This window comes from Varroa destructor, unplaced genomic scaffold (assembly GCF_002443255.2).
Source record: "Varroa destructor unplaced genomic scaffold, Vdes_3.0 BEIS01000005.1, whole genome shotgun sequence".
In the NCBI taxonomy this organism is placed as follows: Eukaryota; Metazoa; Arthropoda; class Arachnida; order Mesostigmata; family Varroidae; genus Varroa; species Varroa destructor.
In genome coordinates, this window is record NW_019211458.1 from 8,061,599 (window position 1) to 8,080,757 (window position 19,159).

Sequence of the window (19,159 nt, forward strand, 5' to 3'; positions counted from 1 at the left end):
GTCTTGAACAAAATTAGCAAATTCCTATTAGATATCGGAAAACGTACCCCAGTATTACGATATCTCTAGGATACTGAAAGGTTTAATTAATTGATCAAGCAGTGTGAGCGTTCGCTACTGTGGATTTGATATAATCGGCGTATCTATGTTGGACAAATTGAAACCCATTCATAAGGTACCCTCTTTAGGACAAAAAAGATAATGCGATAAATCTAGTTATTGATAGAAATCTATCTTTTTGTTGATAGAACTGATGCTTGTTTGAAGATATGAACTATGTTGGATAAGTAGAGCTGCTCCATTTATTTATTGTTCTTTGGTAAGTCGAACTAAGTTCACCGTATTTTTCATATTATATAGACATATTAATAGCTAGTGGGAAAACTACAATATACTCTTTGCCCTAACCGGAATTAAATCTTCTGATTTAAATATTAGCGTTGGATGCTTATCCTAAGCTTGGTTTTGGTAATTTACGTAGCTGTTATGTTATAAGTAAGGAGATCAAAATTCGTGAGGGCCCTTTGTTGATATTTAAAAATGCTAAATACTCTTACCAAACTTAGAGACATATGAAGTGATTTAGATTCGAAATTGACCTCAGAAACATTTAGTTTCGCATTAAAAGCTACCTGAGATAATGCTGTGCCGAATGCAAAACCCGAATCATTCAGATAGTCAAAATACCTGTAAATAGTAAGGAAATTTTATAGACGAAAGGAGCCAAAGTATCTAAACTATAAAAATTGTTTGTTGTATCATTCGAGTTAGTTTCAAACCAAAACTCACACATACGAGTCTCACAGTGTAAACGAATACTTTAGTAGTGAAGTCTGGTCTGCACAGTGCAGTACCTTCAAAAACTCCTTAGAAACATAAAGCACAAAGTATGGAGCTCAGTGCGGCTGATTGGAAACCCCGAGAGAGAAACGGACCGGAAAGTCACCAACGACTTCGTAAATTCTGCAAGCTTCGATTTGAAATACCGCTAGTGTTGATTCTGAACCGAGGCTAAAGGACAGGAAGTTCAGGGTTTAATGAGTTAGAGTCCCAGAATTTCAGGCGAACGCAGTAATAGTGAGCTTTGATCTGCATAATATGCATTATTTCTAACCTACTTAAAAGGTGTAAAGCACTAAATAATCGACGTGCAGGGCATCTTGAGAGATATATATTTCACGTATAATTAAAGCTTCTTAGCTGTCAGCGTATTAAGAGTTATCAAAGATTTTCCATATATTGTTCCATCCAAGCGATTTTTTTGTAAACGGTGGGTTGAAAAATCGTAAAACTCACTAAAGCCTTTTTGACTGTCGTGATGCTGTCAGGTATTGACCTATAAGGTAATCTTACCCATATGAATCGATTACAGCGCGTGTTCTATTTTTGCAGGCTATAGACAAACTTGCAACTAGATAAATCTGGGTATTTGGGGTGATCTGTGAGGTGGAAAGGTTTTTCTTTTAATTTTCCTTAAGCAGCTTGAGATATTATAACTAAAAAAACTAAAAAACGAGTAAACGGAAAAGTAGCAGAAAAACCCATACGTGTAGAGTAAAGTAAACAGGTACACCATTAGTTTAGTCCCCGATTTAACTCACAGAACACTCTGCATCTTAAAGTTCTCCGTTCTAAATCTATGCTGTATTCTAAGCATTCTCGCCTGAAATGTTAAAGGCTAAATGTACGGGCTACCGGAATCATTTTTTGGTGAGTGCTATTAATTGGACACAATCTGTGTAAATAATCACAAACTTGAGTGTCTTTACAGGGAGAGAAGCTAAAGCTGCGTACGATATCGCAAGAAGCAAACAAAATTACAAAAATTTATTCAGACTCTCATACCTTTGCAATATATTACACAGTTTGTAACACGTCTTTGCCTTATTGGAACGTTTTATCACCGGCGCAAAAAAGAAGCAGAAGCAAAACAAGGTTCTTATTAAGGCAAGAATAAATTTTACAAGCTAAGCAGCCTCTCGCTATTTTATGAACGCATGCATAAGGTAGATCAGCTTTTACCAATGGATTTATCACTTTTTTTGAAAGCTTTCGCATAAAATATCTAATTTTTCTTTAGAAATATTACCGTTCTGATCAATACACTGCTGATAGTAACAAGCTCTTGATTTGCAGACTTCAGTTAACATTTGATTTGGTTTGCTCGATTGCGGTTTTCGAACCCTGCAGTGCTCTCCGTTCTCTCGCATGCACCTCAAGTTATGCCTACAAGAAGCGGTGAGTTGGCGTTAGATCTGGAGAACGGGCAGAATATTCTATAAAGCCTTTTCGTCCAACCCATCTGTTTGGAAAATTCTTATCAAACCATACTCTTAGATCACAATGACGTGCAGGTACTTTGGTCTGTTTAAAAAATTCGTCGTCTTTAACAAAATCCTCCGGAATACGTGGTAAAACGGATTATTGGACTAAATTGAAATGACTGGTACCGATCATTGCATTGATAAAAGAAGGTTTAATTGCTCCTTTGCTCAAAACATAACAGCATTGAACTTAACTCCTAAGTTTGCATTATGTTCCTGCGTAGCATGTGGGTCTACAGTTTTTCGGAAAAAACAATAATGCCAATTAATTGTTCCATTGAATTTGAGTGGAGTTTGATTGTAATTGATCAATTTTCCCCGGAAAATTGTACACCCTACTCAGACCTTTTCAAGTACCAGTTGCAAATAATCGCATTATATTCATTGATAACATGTGCCATTATTCGAATGTAACCTTTTCCTTTATAACATCTTGTCTTACAAATGTTTCGTTAGCCTTCCAGCACTCTTCTTCAGATGGTGAAGCCCGTTGATGTTCTTAGTCTTTTGGAATGTTGTCTGTGAACATTCTGAATAGTTCCATCCATTTTAGACTGATCTTTCATTCCGCTTTTCATCCGATTTATTGTAAATCGCGTAGCTCGATCTATCTAAGGCTCCCTACAGTATTTCTTCTCTGCTTCTCCTACCTGTTCATATTTTCAATAGGATTTAAAAATAAACTTTAAAAGGATAAAAATAAACTGGTTTTGTATTATTTATGTCAATGCATTTAAAACACAGCATAGTAAACGATTATCTAACTACAAGAGGTTAGTTTGTTTAAAGTGCTACCCCTCAGAAGGTAACCACATAATGAAATGAAGACTACAACTCTTCAGATTAACATAAAATGTTTCTTAATCTGGCGACGCTGCCCGTTTAAGGTGGTTTCTGGTAGCAGACCATAGAATTTTATGATTACATCTTGACGTCGTTAGTAGCGCGTGAATTTCCTGAACATGCACCGCTTTTGAAACGATCACTTTCTTTTGTGAATACGCCACCATGATCCTATTTTCGAGCATTGACCAGATCTCTTATATATTATTTACACCTCTGTATATTACATAACAGATTCGAGCATTGGTTATTTCCTTTATCGTCCCTATTAACGATCCTTTATCATCCATTCACTAATCCGTATTACCTTTTCGACGGAACGCTCTAAGGATATATCATCAATGATTGGAGAATGGATTCATTCTGCATCAAGATGTCGCTTTCCTGTATCGTACCCGAGAGACAATAAGACAGTAATGCATGTGGAATTTGTCGATAAATATGATTAAATCTAAAGCTAAATTAAGTAACGTACAAGGCCTTTTCCTGCAGATTACACATAAAATAGCATTTACTTCTGTTCTTATTCACATATATAGATATCTAGTCTTTGTATTTTCACCGCGTTTAGCTACAATTTCTCTTAAAACTAGCTTCACACAAATAGAAGCGACTTTGATTCGAGATAGCTGTGGGTGTTGTTAATAGTGTGTCCATAGATGTAACCAGTAATCAGTACCTGTACAGTTCTGTCAAGCGCTAGGCCTTGCAGTCCAGCCTGCTATTACGCTTGACCCAAATTATCACTTGTCCTTTTCCTAACGGGGAACAACACGACACGCCGTAATGAGTATATGAATCGTGACCCCTGTTTGCAGTGAGTAGCGCAGAAGACGAATAAGCCGGACTACAACTATGCCTCGTCAAAAGCTTTGTAGGATCAATAATGGCAGATAGCCAAATAATTTTAGTAAACAGCGCCGATTTTCGCAGCTAATTTGTTCCCCAACGACATTGCATCTTTTCCATTAAAGGCGTTCCTTTTATGACAATTTATTAGACCAAATGTAATCGAAAGTGGAAAAGCATATGTCTCCTTTGTTAATTATTGGCAATTTTCCTGTATTATTCCGATGGTGTACTTTCAATCTGCAGTCTCAATGGCGTCCCAGCACATTGAGATTTTAATATTAAGAATTAGCCCGATTTTATGTTTGGCCGCGGGATGATGGTTTTGTTTGTATCTACTAATTTAAATAAGACACACAGATTAGGCGGCTTCTTTGGAGGGTAAGGAAAAAACCGCATGATCTGTTTGCAAAAAAACTTCACATGAAGCGATTTTTTCTATATGCGAACACGCAAAAGGTCCGCTTGCAATGCATAGTGAGAAGCCACTGACCGACAGGTGTCAATTTTAGGGCATGACGAGAAAAGTTTGCAATGAAACCTCTATTTAAACCGATTATATCTAAACCGAACCTAGATTTTAGGTTTTTGGATTATGTAGGACGCACTATCGCACTTTAAAAGCATTGCATCTACAAAAAAAAAATACATACAACTTTTCGGGTCAGAAGCGCATTAGTGGGATGAACGTACCACCAGCAGCACTCACTGTATTATACCCTTTACTTTATCTTACTGCAGTAAAGAGGTATACAGTTTCCGAAAGGAATCAAAAACTGATCAATAAAAGCATTTCATACACTGTTCTGTAGATTTGTATTTAGAATATGGCAGATAAGCCATCTTCTCTGCAAAGTTCCCTATAACACATATTTAACTAGTTCAGTAGGCTAGAACACTGCCGTTATGATACGCACATGTATATTCGCATGCATATATTTTAACTGAGTTAAATAATGTAGCAAAGTGAAGAAATAATTATAGGATCTTGTACTAAAAGTTGTTGTTGGTCAGTTTTTACGCGAACGCTACTTATGTCAAACTACTCTTGTTGTAAGCCCTTTGGGCATGCTCTTGACAAACAGAAGGCTAACTGGTATCGCATGTTACAAATGATGCGCAATATATTGGTTTCGTGGCATAATGTGATGATGCTTTTGTTGAAAGAGCCGTTCCTTCTTTGCCAAGACAGATCAATGGGCCTACTCACAGCCGCAGGCTTCTATTATTAAAGGCATATGAAAGAGAACGGAGAGTCCTTTTTCTTCTAGATGTGTGCTAGGTTTTACGGACAATTACTTCGAGATTATGGATTGGCTAAGGTGCAATCTCCACTGGGGTTTACACACATCGCCACGCTCTAATTACTAATTGGACCTAATTTTAATATTTTGTCCCTATTATTGATTTTTAATCGTGTAGACGTTGTTGTTTGAAAGCTACAGCTAGGTTGAATGCGAGGTGAGGCTGTATCTTTACAATGGAAATCATCGACTTTTCGAACTTAATTCAGAAGGGCTTGTGTTGAACGATACCCTTAGTTCGTTTCAAATTTTTTACCCCAAACACCTTTATGACTTCACTATCGTTGAACTAGGGGGTACTGACTTTCAACTTTTCAAAGATTGAGCACTGCCAAATTGATTTCTGCGTTATTATAAAAAATTCCAATGTAGATAAGGTGTCTGCACAAGTTTCTAATAAGATTCTACAAGAATGTTCTTTTATCGGATGGGTAAATCCATGCAACGCCATTTCCTATATTATACTATTTGCCATTCTTAGGAAAAGTTTAGCAGGCTCTGCTTTTTACGTCGAAACCTTTACTTCTCTCTTCGTTCCTAGTAAGTGTATGATATATTAATAGAACTAGTTTTTGTTTCTTTCCGTTTAAGGGTTTGAGTCACAACCTGAACATTTTACCTGAAATATTAACGATGACCTTTGTATTCGTTACGTTAAAATTTTTAGAGTAACAATACTTCTCCACTTCCCTTTTTGAAGTTCCATTTGCTTCTAACGGTGGTATAGTTGGATAATGACAGTTGGTCGCTTAATCAAAAATCAAAGGTTGAATAATAAAATTGTACAAGGGTATGTACTTTATCATCACCAGTCGTTATTTAAATGTATTCGTCTCGATGATTTGACTAATTTTGTCCAATGTTTCTTGCCTTTATTATTGAATAAACTGTTAGTGACTGTATTCTGATGTGACTGTAAAATTTTGTTCAAACTACTTGTTCGATGGTAACGCACAGATATAGCTGAACAACTGATACGTTTTTGGTCATCAAAAAAACATTAGATACCTATATAAAAAATATTTCATTTTTGCAATTTTCAGTTAAGCTAATGTCACCAAACTAAGTCAAGCTTAGCTTCACATGAGATCACTTTTTTGTAAGTATACCGTTATCATTACTGTAGTTATATGCACTATTGCTTACGTCGAGCGTATACATATATGTATATAAGATCCATATATGAATAAGTGCATATATTTGAAGTTAGCCCTCAACAGCAGCTGTGTAGGTGCTTAGTATATGTATATAAATATATATGGATTACTTTATATAATGTGACGGCTAAATTCATTTTTCTAGTTAGCTAGATCGTTTCAGGTTCAGATGCAATAAAACTACTAAAACGTACGGTATCTTAAACAGCAGGGTTGTGATGATTCGCATTGAAAAAGTTTGTTTTAAATAATCGCGGACATAGGTCTTAAAGATGCAATCCTATCACAAATATGCAGCCAGAAGAGAATCTTCTAAATAGCCGCATTATTTTATCTGAAAAAACTTTTATTTATTAGAAGTTTTAATGGTAAAACGACGGTTGTGTTCAATGAGAGTTAAAACAACACTTCCAATGTGCATAACATCCTGTCTCGCTTCTGGAATCCGTCCACTACATATAATCTGCATACATCAACGGCTAACATTCGAAGGTCAACATCACTCATCAAGAGAGACTTCCCCATTGCCGGCAATATAGTCTTGCTTAGCGTTATTGCTAGTACAGATGATTCGTATCGTGCTGTACATTTTGATTCCATATTAATATTTTTTATGTATTGGTAAAATAATCATAAGGGTATACACGTTTTAAACGACATGGTCTTAGCCGTGTAAGTCCGTGTCCATGCATGTACATAAATGCACTGCTTGATATTTGTTCTAATACTCGAAATCAGCATCAATTAAGATTTCCTCGAAATCTTGAGATGTTAAAAGATGCTGTTGTCAACACCATTATTACCGTCCGCTTTCCCTAGCTGTCTCTTCTGGAGCTGATTTAAATGTTATGCTATGCTAGTTATTTTCTTTAAGCCTTCATATACACACGTCAACGTTCCTGAGGCCCGAAGTTTTTTTCTAGGAGTCTAAAAAGTTAGAATTAAGGCGAAGGCGCCTTCATCTGAAACCTTTCATCTCACTTCTTCTACGGTGCATTTGGTTGTATCAGGTCCTCACCAGACGCTGTTCCAGGGTCTTTGACGCGTCTCATTCAGCTGCACCAGCTGATGTACTTTATTACCCATTCTTATATTGTGTTAAACAGAGTTATTATTCATCGAACTTTTTGACTTATTAAAATAATACTTTTCAGCAATATAATAGGAAAAATGAGCTAGGTGGTTCCGATATTTAAGGATTATAACCAAGTAACTGAAAGTGTTGAACTCACTTCGAATCACTTCTGAAACAAAGGCATAAAAGCGAAATAGCGAAACAATTTGCGAACCCTCTTTCAATTTTTGCAGACAAATAATTGCGTCTAAAAGTACAAGCGCATGCTCATTCTAACTACTTATACGTATTGCATTTATTAGCATTAATTCACTTCGCGTGCTACAAACGTATAGTAGCATGGTAAATACTGATCCAATAACATAGTATTGAAGAATGTTCACAGGAACTTATTAAAGCCCAAGGCTCTGAAAAATCGTTAGCAGTATTATAATAGAAAGCAGAAAAAGCGTTTAAAATAAAATTTAATTTCATACAAAAAAACTAGAAAGATTTACTGTAGAGTGTTGGATTTTCTAAATTATTTCTGAGTAACCGGCGACTATCGCTTTAAAATATCACCAACTGCTACTATCAAATCTAATGTTTAAATCTGCGAAGTATGTTATCTGCCGAATATATTTAAATCTGCATCTGCAAGGCTTACACCCAAGACCCTTATACATAGTTAACTTTTGTAAATAAAACGTTCTCCGGCGAAACCAAAGCCTCCGTTATCTATTATTATATATTATTATTATCGTTACTTGAGAAAGAGTGTCCAACACTATAAGCTATTATTGTTACCCATTATTATAAATCTATATTATTGTTACACTAAAATTATCGACATTTTAAAACTGTAAGTAAATTATCTAATTTCTATTTATTTTAGCCTATTTAGAGGCAGCCAACAATATATAACTAGCGTTCATGATCAACCATTACACACTTGGAACTCGAATATGTCTAGACGGTTTTACACGAATTGAGCCAGTTTTCTACGAAAATATTCCACTATTTTTACTAACGTAGTAAAGGTAAGATATCCTAGCAGGCAGTAAAGGATTTGTCAACTCTTCATTCGGTGTTCATGCTACCTATTTGAGAAGACATCCTGTGGCACCGTCTCCGACGCGCACTTGCTCACTGATGCTGCTGTTAGTTATAGTCTGCGGCTTACAGCATCTGGTATACGCTGTAGGCCATTACCACCGTACAACATCAACGACGATGGTGTGTGTGTTGTCCTTTTTGTATCCTGGCAACGCGTCACCTCAACTCTCTTTTCTTCCGCTTCTATACGCAATCGTTCCCGCTAGCCTTCAATACTCGGAAGAGGTCTAATCATATGGCTGTCCCCGACGGTGCTTCCCCTACTCCGATTGAACCTTTCTCCTCTGATACCAGTCGTCCAGCAGACATTGGCAACGCTGACAACAGAGAACAGCCGCAATCCACGGTCGCCCTCGAAGCCCCTAACACTGCGCCTGCGCTAGGTCAAAGCATACAGAATTTATCTCGAACGTGCAGGCGGGCCCTCACCGTTCACGAGTAAACCCGGCGTGCAGGCTCTGCCCCTTTAGCCGTGGGCGCGTATGAACATTATACGGAGCACCGTGACTAACCCGGAAGTGAACTCAAGGGTGCTACAAAACACACGAAGTCACATTGTGCCTCATATTTATTACTGTCTTGATGCTACTTCATTCTAGGCATCAAAGCAGTCTATGCCTTTCTATTGGTGGGCACTGTGGTGTATGTGGATGAAAGATTCAGCGGCGACAGAGGAGGCTAACCAACCTGTTTCTGGTGACTGTGCTTTTGACGCGAAGTGTTATCGGTAGAATTCAAAAATTAACTGCTCACGACCAATGAATGCTATTGTAATTGGTGCGACGGTTAAGTGTGGTGGTCGTTAACGTCCCTAGATTTTAGAAGCGGTCATAGTGGGCTGCTCATATGGGTCTCCCTCCAGTTGGCTTGTCTTCGTCTTCATCGACGTCTTCTGCCCAACAGCAAGACGTAGCTTTGCTCCCGACTGCAACTCGGACTTCGTCAAATACAAGCCTAAAGCCAAATCCTGTGGGTGCTCAGGACAGAGGGCAAAGCAATATTAATAACGTATGCGATACGCCAGACCGACCGGAGTGGCCCTCTGCGATTTCTAATACGCTTAAAGGTACGTTATTTCAGAACTGCCACAATAATTACAGCGTGCAATAAGCTTTAGGATGTGTATAGAGTTTTACTGAATTCCCGAAGAGTACCAATGAGAGCAAAGGCTTCAAACTCCGAAAAAAAATCACTTGCTAAATTCTCGGCCGAAATTCCGCCAAATATTTTCGCCTGAAAGCATTTCCGTAGGGAGCGGGAGCTTGCTATATGATAATATCCAATATGTGCAGCTGGAGATACGTCGTTCGCGAAATTAATGGTTACTGATTAAAGACAACGCGCCAATTACAGAACTGGGGAAAATATACAGAGAATTGTGACCCTCACTAGCTAACAGAAATGAGTTGAGAGAAATGAGCTGAGCGATCTCTTCAGCTAGCTCTTAGTTTGTATAACGAGTGCAACTTACGGCAGAACTTCGATAGTTTTTACAATCTATCAAATTTTATAGCAAATAGCATATAATATTAACTCTAATTGAAAATTAGTAAAAACAAGTATTTTTTTTTAAGAAATTGACGGCAAGTCCATTATGTGGACCAGTACTTCACAGCTAGGGTATCTGTTTGGTACCGTAGGACTCTCATCCGACTAAACCCTGGACCACCCCGTGGTCCCAGGCGTTGAGTCTGAACCCAGTTTAATACTACTTCGAGCCCAAAGTTTACAGAAATGACCAAAGTACTATTATTTCATTAGTTGCATTCCGGTCCACCCTCCTGGACAGACGCGTAAGTGCGACATATAACCATACCACGGTGGTTATTCCCCATCTCCGCCGGTTCGGGTTGGCTTCATATTTTACTACCGCAGTTCGTTGGAGTTCTATAGAAACTCTGTTAGAGATACACGTTTATAAATTATGCATGGAAAAGGTACGTGCTTGTCAGGTCGTTAGTAAGGACCATACTCGGGAGATTTTAATCACTTGAGGGCCAAGTAGTACGGATTAGTAGGACAAATTTTCATCGAAGGCATGTAAATTTTCGACATGCATATATTCGACTTATCACCAATAACGATACGTGTAAGACATGGCTATGAAATCCAAATCACTGTCTATCAGTCGTCGAAATGTACGTGTTGACGATATTTACATGATTTTTTGTAAACATATAATGGTACCTATATTTGTCAAATGATGAAAAGACAAAAAAGGTAAAGTAACTTAAATGATTTTTCTTAGATCGGTAGGAGTCATGAACTTTTTAAAAATTCCAAAAGGTATGACTCACAGCGTCAGAGGGTACGATCCAGGATGAGAGTGGACAGATCATCGATGTGGGGCAGGTTTGCTGAGCTCCAGTAGTTTTTCTTCCACCCCATGGTATATTTTCTGAGAGTGATGTGTACGTCGCTGGGCTCTTTTGAGCTGGTTTTCGTACCAACACAACCGATTTCAGGCCATAAACTCAAAAAGTCCACGTTAACATACTCTTCTGCAACAAAGGTTTATCTGTTACAGTTGAAGCCGTTATGTGTGGGGAGAACATTTGAACATCAAGCAGACATTTCGAGCTGTTTTGAGGCTTACCTATAATCTACTCCGTTTCTCTTCCATTTAAGTTAAAAATATTAAAAAGTGGGATTCAAAAAGATAGTTCCCTATGTATAATCGGAGCAGATCAGAATCACTAGAAGCGTTATGTCAACTATAGGTGTAACCGTACCGATTTCCCAGAAGCGTCACCATCTGGAAAACTCGTCATGCTCATTAAATGAATATGATAACTATATATGAATAGAATACAGATGTCTAATATGGAAATATCCTAGAAAAAACTATGCGTTTTTCTATTTTTCGAGCACATGATTTGTACAGAGAAGTGTTATGCATTCTACTAGGAGCGACTGAAGATGTACATTTTCCTTCTATAGTTAAAACTAGGCTGATTATAAGCCGTTTAGGTTTGCTTTAAATAAATCAAGTCACAGGCAAAATAAAATTTGACAGAAATCTCGAAGTAATCATATAAAGCAAGACTCATACACATACACCTCATGATGACAACAACGGATGGACTACCTTAACCCTTCTAAGCAATTTGTAGGTACATACATATATAAAAGTCCTCTAGTTCGCGTGGCGCGCATTATAGGTAACAATCAAAATTCTTAAAATTAGATCTAGTAGAATTCATTTGTGATTGTAGAATTCATGATTTGCTTCCAAGAATGCTCGCATTTTTCCGGTAACTGACTCCATTACGTCTAGCGCTCGCTTTGCTCCATTAAGGTGAGTAATTATAGCTTTCTGTATCATCATCCATGGAGACTGCGATTGTCGAGATTCCCTGCAAAGGTCTTGCTAGTTAAATCATAATAGAGTAGGACAATAGAGTTCCGCCTAAAAGAACTGCATTTGGGGTTGATCCAAGGTTTCGCAAAAACTGAGTCAGAGTGACAACAGTTTAACGATAAACATTTGAAAAAGGAATACAACACTTCACCTTATATGAGTGAAGCGGTTGTTCCTCGGGTTTAGAAGCGGCCCTCTTGCAGCAGGCTGTTCAGCCCAGATCAGTTCAACAAGATGGCCTTTTTTCATTGAAGCGATACCGGTAAGTTAAATGCCTCTTTCTTCTTACATTTTGCCACATCCGGACTACTAGAAACTAGAAATGATTACATTAATTTAGCTGCTAAAATAGTGCTTCCTAAACTTGGGATGCTTTATTGGCTAACCCAACAGATTTTAAACCTGAAAATTTAATAGGCGTTATTTTGACTAAAGAAAGTTAAGCTGTTATAAATAAATTACTCAATGATTTATCAGATACGGATTTTCTAAAGGGAAATTCGCCTCATTTTTTTGTAAACATATTACGTCTAATTGTCTCAGAAAGCACGAGCTTGTAAGCCACGAATTCGGGAAATATTTGATATTTATCTTGAAAACTAGTTCCAACAGCAACAACTATAGCAATCTCAATATCGATGACTAATATCTTCGATATAATGGAACTGTTCGCAAGAAACTTTTCGAACAGTCACTCGGAGAAACTAGACTCGTAAATTAATTATTATACAATTAGATGTTACTGGGAAATGAGGTTTTCATCACACTACTCTTATAGTCTTAGATACTTTCTTAGATACAGTAGCTAAATAAATAAGTATAAGGGCCTGCCAAGTCCACGAACAATCGTCGATCAGTTACGAGAACTTAAATTTCGATACAGCAAACTCGTAATCCCTACAAAAAATTGTAATTCAAGTACGATTATAAGCTATCTATGAAATACATGATCTACGTTTAGTGTCAAAATAAATACTAGCTAAAATCAACGTCCTCTGCTAAACAAGAGATTCGAAATTCAGGCAGCAGGTTCTACTTTCGTTTGGTAGTTAGGTGAAAATGAACGATAGTTCAATGCAGCTTTCGTTGAAAGGCAAATCATGCCTGCGTTGTTCCTTTCCCCAGGCAAGGGAAGGGAACGTTCTATCAACTGCCCTCTCGTGTTTATTACTGGCCGCGCGCGATGGTTGTGCTGACGTTAGCCCGCGCCAATATGGCGGCACTCAATGTTTTGATTCGGCCTCCGAATCAAAAGTTGTTCGCGCATCGTGTTGTGTTGAATTTGAGCATTTTATTTGTAGACAGCAATTTTGTGAAGCATGTTCGAATGAATCGGAAAGGATCAAGGTCGTTCGGCTGGATGGGATGTTCCGTCTAGTAACTCGGATTCGTCCGGGCCCATTGTTATTTTTAAATGATGGAAAAAAACGTTTATGCCCGAACGAGCATAAGGCAAACCTGAGCCATTCATCGAACAGTATATCGACCCGGCACATGCTTTTAACCGATGTGTCAATAACGCGTATCAAGCAAGCGCTGGCTAAAGCGAATGTATCATTTCAGAATGGACATACTTGCCTTCGTGTGCCGTGTCCTCGATGTTCACACAAATCCAATCACGCACAGGGATACCTTAATTCAACGAGTGGTACATTTATCTGTTATGAATGCAGATTCGTTGCGCCATGGGAAGCTTTTCAGCGGTACTTACAAACGGGCTGGAATCTCGAAGGGGAGGAACACAACTCGGCGTTCGTTACGGACACCGAACTTCAAGAAATTCAACGAAGAATCGAAGGTGCGGTAGAAATTAAAAAGGCAGAGACGGGCGAGGTATTCAGAGTTTTAAAACGAATGGGTTTGCAACGAATTCAGGTAGCTACGTTAGCTCGTAACGGATATCACCTGTCGTATGACGACGATCAACCAAAGATTATCTTGCCGGTGCGAGGCTTTCAACGAAACCTAGTAGGTCTTAAATATCTCGGTGACGAAGGCAATGTTGTGGAGACGTTTCCACGGGAAGAGATGGCCGGTTATTTTTATACCGAATCGTCAGCTGCGCCCAATCGAGCTATCCTAGTTGTGCAGCCAGCTGATGCAATTTTTGTTACACAAGAAACCCAACTGACGGCAGTTGCCATTGAGTCCACTTCTCGTCTTCCCATTACAAGTTTACCACTTCTCGAACACTTTGATAACCTTACAATTTGGTTTCGTCATTCGTTAAGTGAATGGGAAAATGCTAAAAATTATGCGAGAAAACTGGGCGAAAGCAGGTTACGCTTCATCAGACAAACATCCGAATATGACCGGCCAATCACTACGAGAAATGTCAGCAACGCTTTAAAACTTGATGCGCCTGTTCTTCATAAATCGCTTGTAACATTTTCTGAGTTACGGCTTCAAGTTTATGACCATCTAAAGCAATGGAAGCTAGCTGCCGGCATCAAGTGGACGCGTTTTCCTGGTTTAAACAAGTACCTTAAAGGCCACCGTCGTGGAGAATTGACAGTGTTTACCGGCCAAACAGGCTCTGGGAAGACGACTTTTCTTTGCGAATACTCACTTGATCTCCTTCAGCAAGGCGTTCGAACTCTTTGGGGTAGTTTTGAAATTTCTAACATTCGTTTGGTAAAAACGTTACTCACTCAGTTCGCATTAATACCTCTAGAAAACAATATGGAGAAATTCGACGAGTTCTCAGATAGCTTCGCTAAATTGCCCTTGTATATGATGAGGTTTCATGGGCAAGAAAATATTAAGAATGTACTTGACACAATGTCTCATTCTGTCTATGTAAACGATATTCAACATGTTGTGTTGGATAATCTACAGTTTATGATGGGGGTTTCTGAAGATCGGTTCCTACGGCAAGACATGATTGTGTCATTAATGAGAAAATTTGCTACCGAGCACAACGTGCATGTCACCCTCGTCGTCCACCCACGCAAGGTAATACAAAAACCAATTAACTATGGTCAGTCAACAAAACAAATTTAATAAACTGATCTAAACAGCATTATTGATGATTAATTTCGAAATCATGTAGAACTTGACATGCAACTTTAGCCTAAGAAAAATCATTTTTATTATTATATATTTATCGTTAGAATATAACTTGAGAATAATATTAGTAAGATTGGCGGTAATAATAAAATTAGCTTTATCTCTTTATAATTAGCTTATTTTATTTTTAATTAGCGGATGTATGAGAGGGATTAAGATGGGTAAGTTTTTGCAAAAATTAAAAGTAATAGAGGTTTTTTATTTAGAGTTTTTCGTAATTTTATTTAAATTTAAATAATTTAGTAGGAATTATTTTAATATTTAATTAAAATTCTTTACGAAAAGTTTTATACTTATAAATATTTGAATTAAGTTCTAGAGTGTGTACGTATGGCCCGTCACTTTCAGTAAAATGAAAAAAAGTCGTAACAAAGTAGAAATACTGGAAAGTGTTTTTAATAAAATGCCTTAAAATAAATAGATCATATTGATAAAATAAAATATATAATTTAATCATTTTTATTACTTTAAAATAAGCTAAGTTTAAGCTACTGAGTTCATGCCCCCCAAAACTGATAAATCCTTTAAAAATTTATATCTTGGGTAAAATTATTAAGAGTCACTTCTTTAGTATTGTCTCCTTTTCTTACTTTTCATCTGAAACTTGATCCTCATTATGAGTAACGTTAGAGTTTTATTTACTTTTTTTATATTAAAATAGTTAGTTGTTAATAAAATAATAAAATATTTTATTATTCAATTATTTGACTTCAATGACTATGTTGAATCTAAATAGAATTTATTGATTATTTTATTTTTAATTGATATTATAATTATATTAGGTAAAATATTTATTTTGAAAAATATAGAAGTCAATAGTATAATACAAATGAAGCATAGAACTATTTATAATAACATAAGTTTATTTACTGTATGTATAAATTTAGGAGGTTACATATAGGCAGCACGTTCTCTATCTTGTGAACACGTTGAATATACACTGTACGCAACATTGCACATCACTGGTCCCCCCACATCCCGTTATAATAAACTACGAAGACAGAATGTGCATATTACTAAAGTTACTAGAATCCCTAAAATATTTAGCATCTACTTCAAGTGTGTCTGCAAATGAAGATTCGTCACGCGATCTTAAAAGTCCATCGAACGCTCAGAAATATTTGTGCCATTGCGTTCTTAAAAGTTTGAGTGGGTACCGCTCTCGTAATCACGTTGTTTAGGAGCTAGATCGTAAAGCCTTATTAATATTCAAGTTTTTGCATGCTACGCATATCTGAAGACCAACATTAATCCTGTGTTCGAGCAAACTTGTTTTTGCTATCAAACGCTTATACTTTCCAAATATTTATGCCTATTTCATGCAGTTAAGATATACCATACCGACAAAATTCGCAGTTGCGAATTAGAGTTCGCGGCATCCTGTTGTTATGGCGATGAGGTGTCACGATGACACCTTCATATCGAATTATTCATGGAAAGGGATTCGTCTTGTTCAAGATTACTGTACTTACTCTTATTGTATTGTTGTGCTCAGCGAGCCTAAGCGTTTTTTTCTTCTACTAAAGTAGTTGATCTAACGAGAATCGAAAACCAAAGAAAATGAAAGCTAGTGTACTTGTATCACAGACCTTAAACTTTAGCTTATTAACCCGTCAGTACTAATATATGAGACAACTTGAGGACAGGCACGGAATTCGAATGGCTCTAACGGTTAGAGTGGTTTAAAATGTCCCCAGATGCAAATATGTTCCATTCGATAATTTCAAACAATAAGCCGTTTTATGCGGTTACATTTCTGATTAACATGGTAGAGCAAAATCATGAAAGAAACAAAACCAGCTGGTCGTATGCTTTATACTCGTGAATTATGTGTGCAAGTTATGTGGATTAGACATTTTGCTTACATAACAATGACGACAACGTACTGTTTGAAGATATGCTATGTTTAGGTAGATCAAATAGCCAATGCATTTAAATTTTCCTAATTTAAGGCCATAAATATCATGGCCGCATTGAGATTCAATAGAACGCTTAAACTGTGCATCACAAAATCTCGGATTGTCGAATTGTTTAGAGGAAAAATCCGTTCTAACATCTTCCTTTGTATTCTCTTTGATTTCAACCAGTAATAAAAAAAAATAAATATATTTGACGTTAAGTTTGATGTTACATAATAGCATATTTTATTTTTGTTTGACCACTACTGAATAGGAAAAAGAAGACGAGATGTTAGGAACAGCAAGTATCTTCGGTTCGGCGAAAGTTTCCCAGGAGGCAGACAATGTTATGATACTACAAAAATCGCCGCGTAATACTAAGTACATTCAGGTGACAAAAAATCGCTTCGACGGAGATGTGGGCACTTTCCCGCTCTATTTCGACAAACCGACGCTCAGTTTTTATAAGAAACTTCAATTACATCAGCATCAACAGGAACAACACTCAGGCGAGAACGGGGCTAAGGGGAATTAAAGTTCAACTGAGAAGATGAGAAATGGTTTTTGGTAGGGGCGCGTATAAGAAAAACAATCATTTAAAACCGATAGCTTGTAGAAACTTACAAGAAAATCTGGGACGAGATGTCACACTCATCCACACAGACACACAGACACACACACACACGCATCTGGTTTGTATATTCTGAACCTTTTACCTCTCTACCTATGTATAAAGCATAGTATTAATGAAAATCTTCACTAGCTTAGTTTTCAATAACGCTACTCTAGAATTAACGAGACGGGAGAGAGGAATACATGCACCTTCCCAGTGCATTACCGCTATTCTTTTGGTCAACTAAAGGGCTATGGTGTATATTTTTCTCGATACAATTATCTGAAAGTTGATCTTGTACACACCATGTGAAAGGGCGGTGCCTAAAATCAGATTTGGATACCTTTAGCCAATATCAAAATTTAATTTGTTATATAATAAATAGTGAATAAAGCCATATACTAGTCTCTATCGGTCTCACACGTTCATGAGGCACGAGTGGCTTTTTATAAAAAATAAAGAATGGCCATGTATTAACAGTGTCCAAAATAACTGGCCTAGAAGTTGTCAGCTTGTTAAACTAAGCTGAGTTGTTTTTGTTCCGTCTTACTAACGAAAATAAAGTAGAACAGTGATTTATACCGAACGAACTAAGAGTGTCAGTTTCGCTGCTACATTGACAAATATTCTTTTAAATAGTCAATTTTCACCGAATCGCAAATCTTACTTCGAAAGCATTGTTCCTGGTGATTTTTTTAATAGTCTGCTTCTTTCTTGACGGAACTGCCTACTCAATGAAACCGTTGTATAGTTTTGTACCTACATATTTTTTATCGTGACGTTCTTTTGACGGTACCTATATTGTCAAAAGATCTCTGATCGGCATCAGTCGATCAACGTGAACCATACCGATTCGCGTAATGCCATTTTTTCGGTAAAAATCAACCCAAATAATATATCGGGGTGAAAAAGCCAAGTTTGTATCTTAGCTTGACTTGAAGGCTGCTACATCAGAAATGACGCAAACGTATGTCTCGTGTTGCGTGTTTAGAGAGCGCGACAAAGCAGAGTGCTAATTTTCCTCAGGTCATTTCGCAGCGACATATTGAATTTTCACCACAGAATGGCTTCAATAAAATGACACAAACTATATAGGCTTAGATTGTGGTGAAGCTTTTCAAATAGTTTCTTCCCGGGAAAACTGGTGGCTTCGCATGTAGAGACCGACGGTTGGCGTGGCTGTTTTGTCGCTATGGAAAAGCGGTTATCAGTTTCGATTTATAGATACGGTGTGAGAGCCATAATGACTAACTTGAGTGACACTGTTAACAGATAGGAATATTTATTTACGAATAAAATAGCAGAATAATCCAGCGCGACAAATAACAGCAGCAGCAGTAGCAGCAGCAACAGCAACAACAACAACAACAACAACGTGTGCGTGTATTATTTTAGGTAAAGCAGAGAGGACGATGTAGACGTAGTATATCGCAATGGTGCCTTCCTTTTAGGATAAACAGAAGTTACAATTTAAAATGTGAAATGAACAAATGCGGAGTGCAATGTTTGTTGTCTAAGAAAAAAAGGAAGTAAAAATAGAAAATAATATTTAGGAAACGTATGCCGTGTTT

At 37.3% G+C, this 19,159-nt stretch overlaps 1 protein-coding gene and 1 long non-coding RNA gene across 13 annotated transcripts in view; one reads left to right on the forward strand and one right to left on the reverse strand.

Moving 5' to 3' along the window:
• Nucleotides 1–361: 361 nt before the first annotated feature.
• LOC147755235 (uncharacterized) lies at nucleotides 362–13,172 on the reverse strand. Of its 6 annotated transcripts, none has more exons than XR_015328060.1 (4): nucleotides 10,945–13,084; nucleotides 8,632–9,614; nucleotides 2,767–3,551; nucleotides 362–2,226 (listed from the first exon to the last, which is right to left on the reverse strand). It is a non-coding gene; the product is annotated as an uncharacterized LOC147755235 (long non-coding RNA). The 6 variants fall into 6 exon arrangements; XR_015328059.1 differs by lacking the exon at nucleotides 362–2,226 and having other exon boundaries at nucleotides 2,725–2,974; nucleotides 3,475–3,551; nucleotides 10,945–13,150; XR_015328058.1 differs by lacking the exon at nucleotides 362–2,226 and having other exon boundaries at nucleotides 2,725–3,551; nucleotides 10,945–13,128.
• mtDNA-helicase (mitochondrial DNA helicase) overlaps nucleotides 9,494–19,159 on the forward strand; it is a 38,262-nt gene continuing 28,596 nt past the window's right edge. For 5 of the 7 annotated variants that reach the window (XM_022807656.2, XM_086989712.1, XM_086989713.1 and 2 more), the window contains exon 1: nucleotides 9,494–9,713. In XM_022807656.2, coding sequence (XP_022663391.1) covers nucleotides 9,494–9,713 — 220 coding nt within the window. Of the gene's footprint in view, nucleotides 9,714–13,061; nucleotides 14,964–17,249; nucleotides 19,146–19,159 lie in introns of those variants that run through there. The other 2 variants (XM_022807654.2, XR_002673681.2) reach the window with 2 other exon arrangements.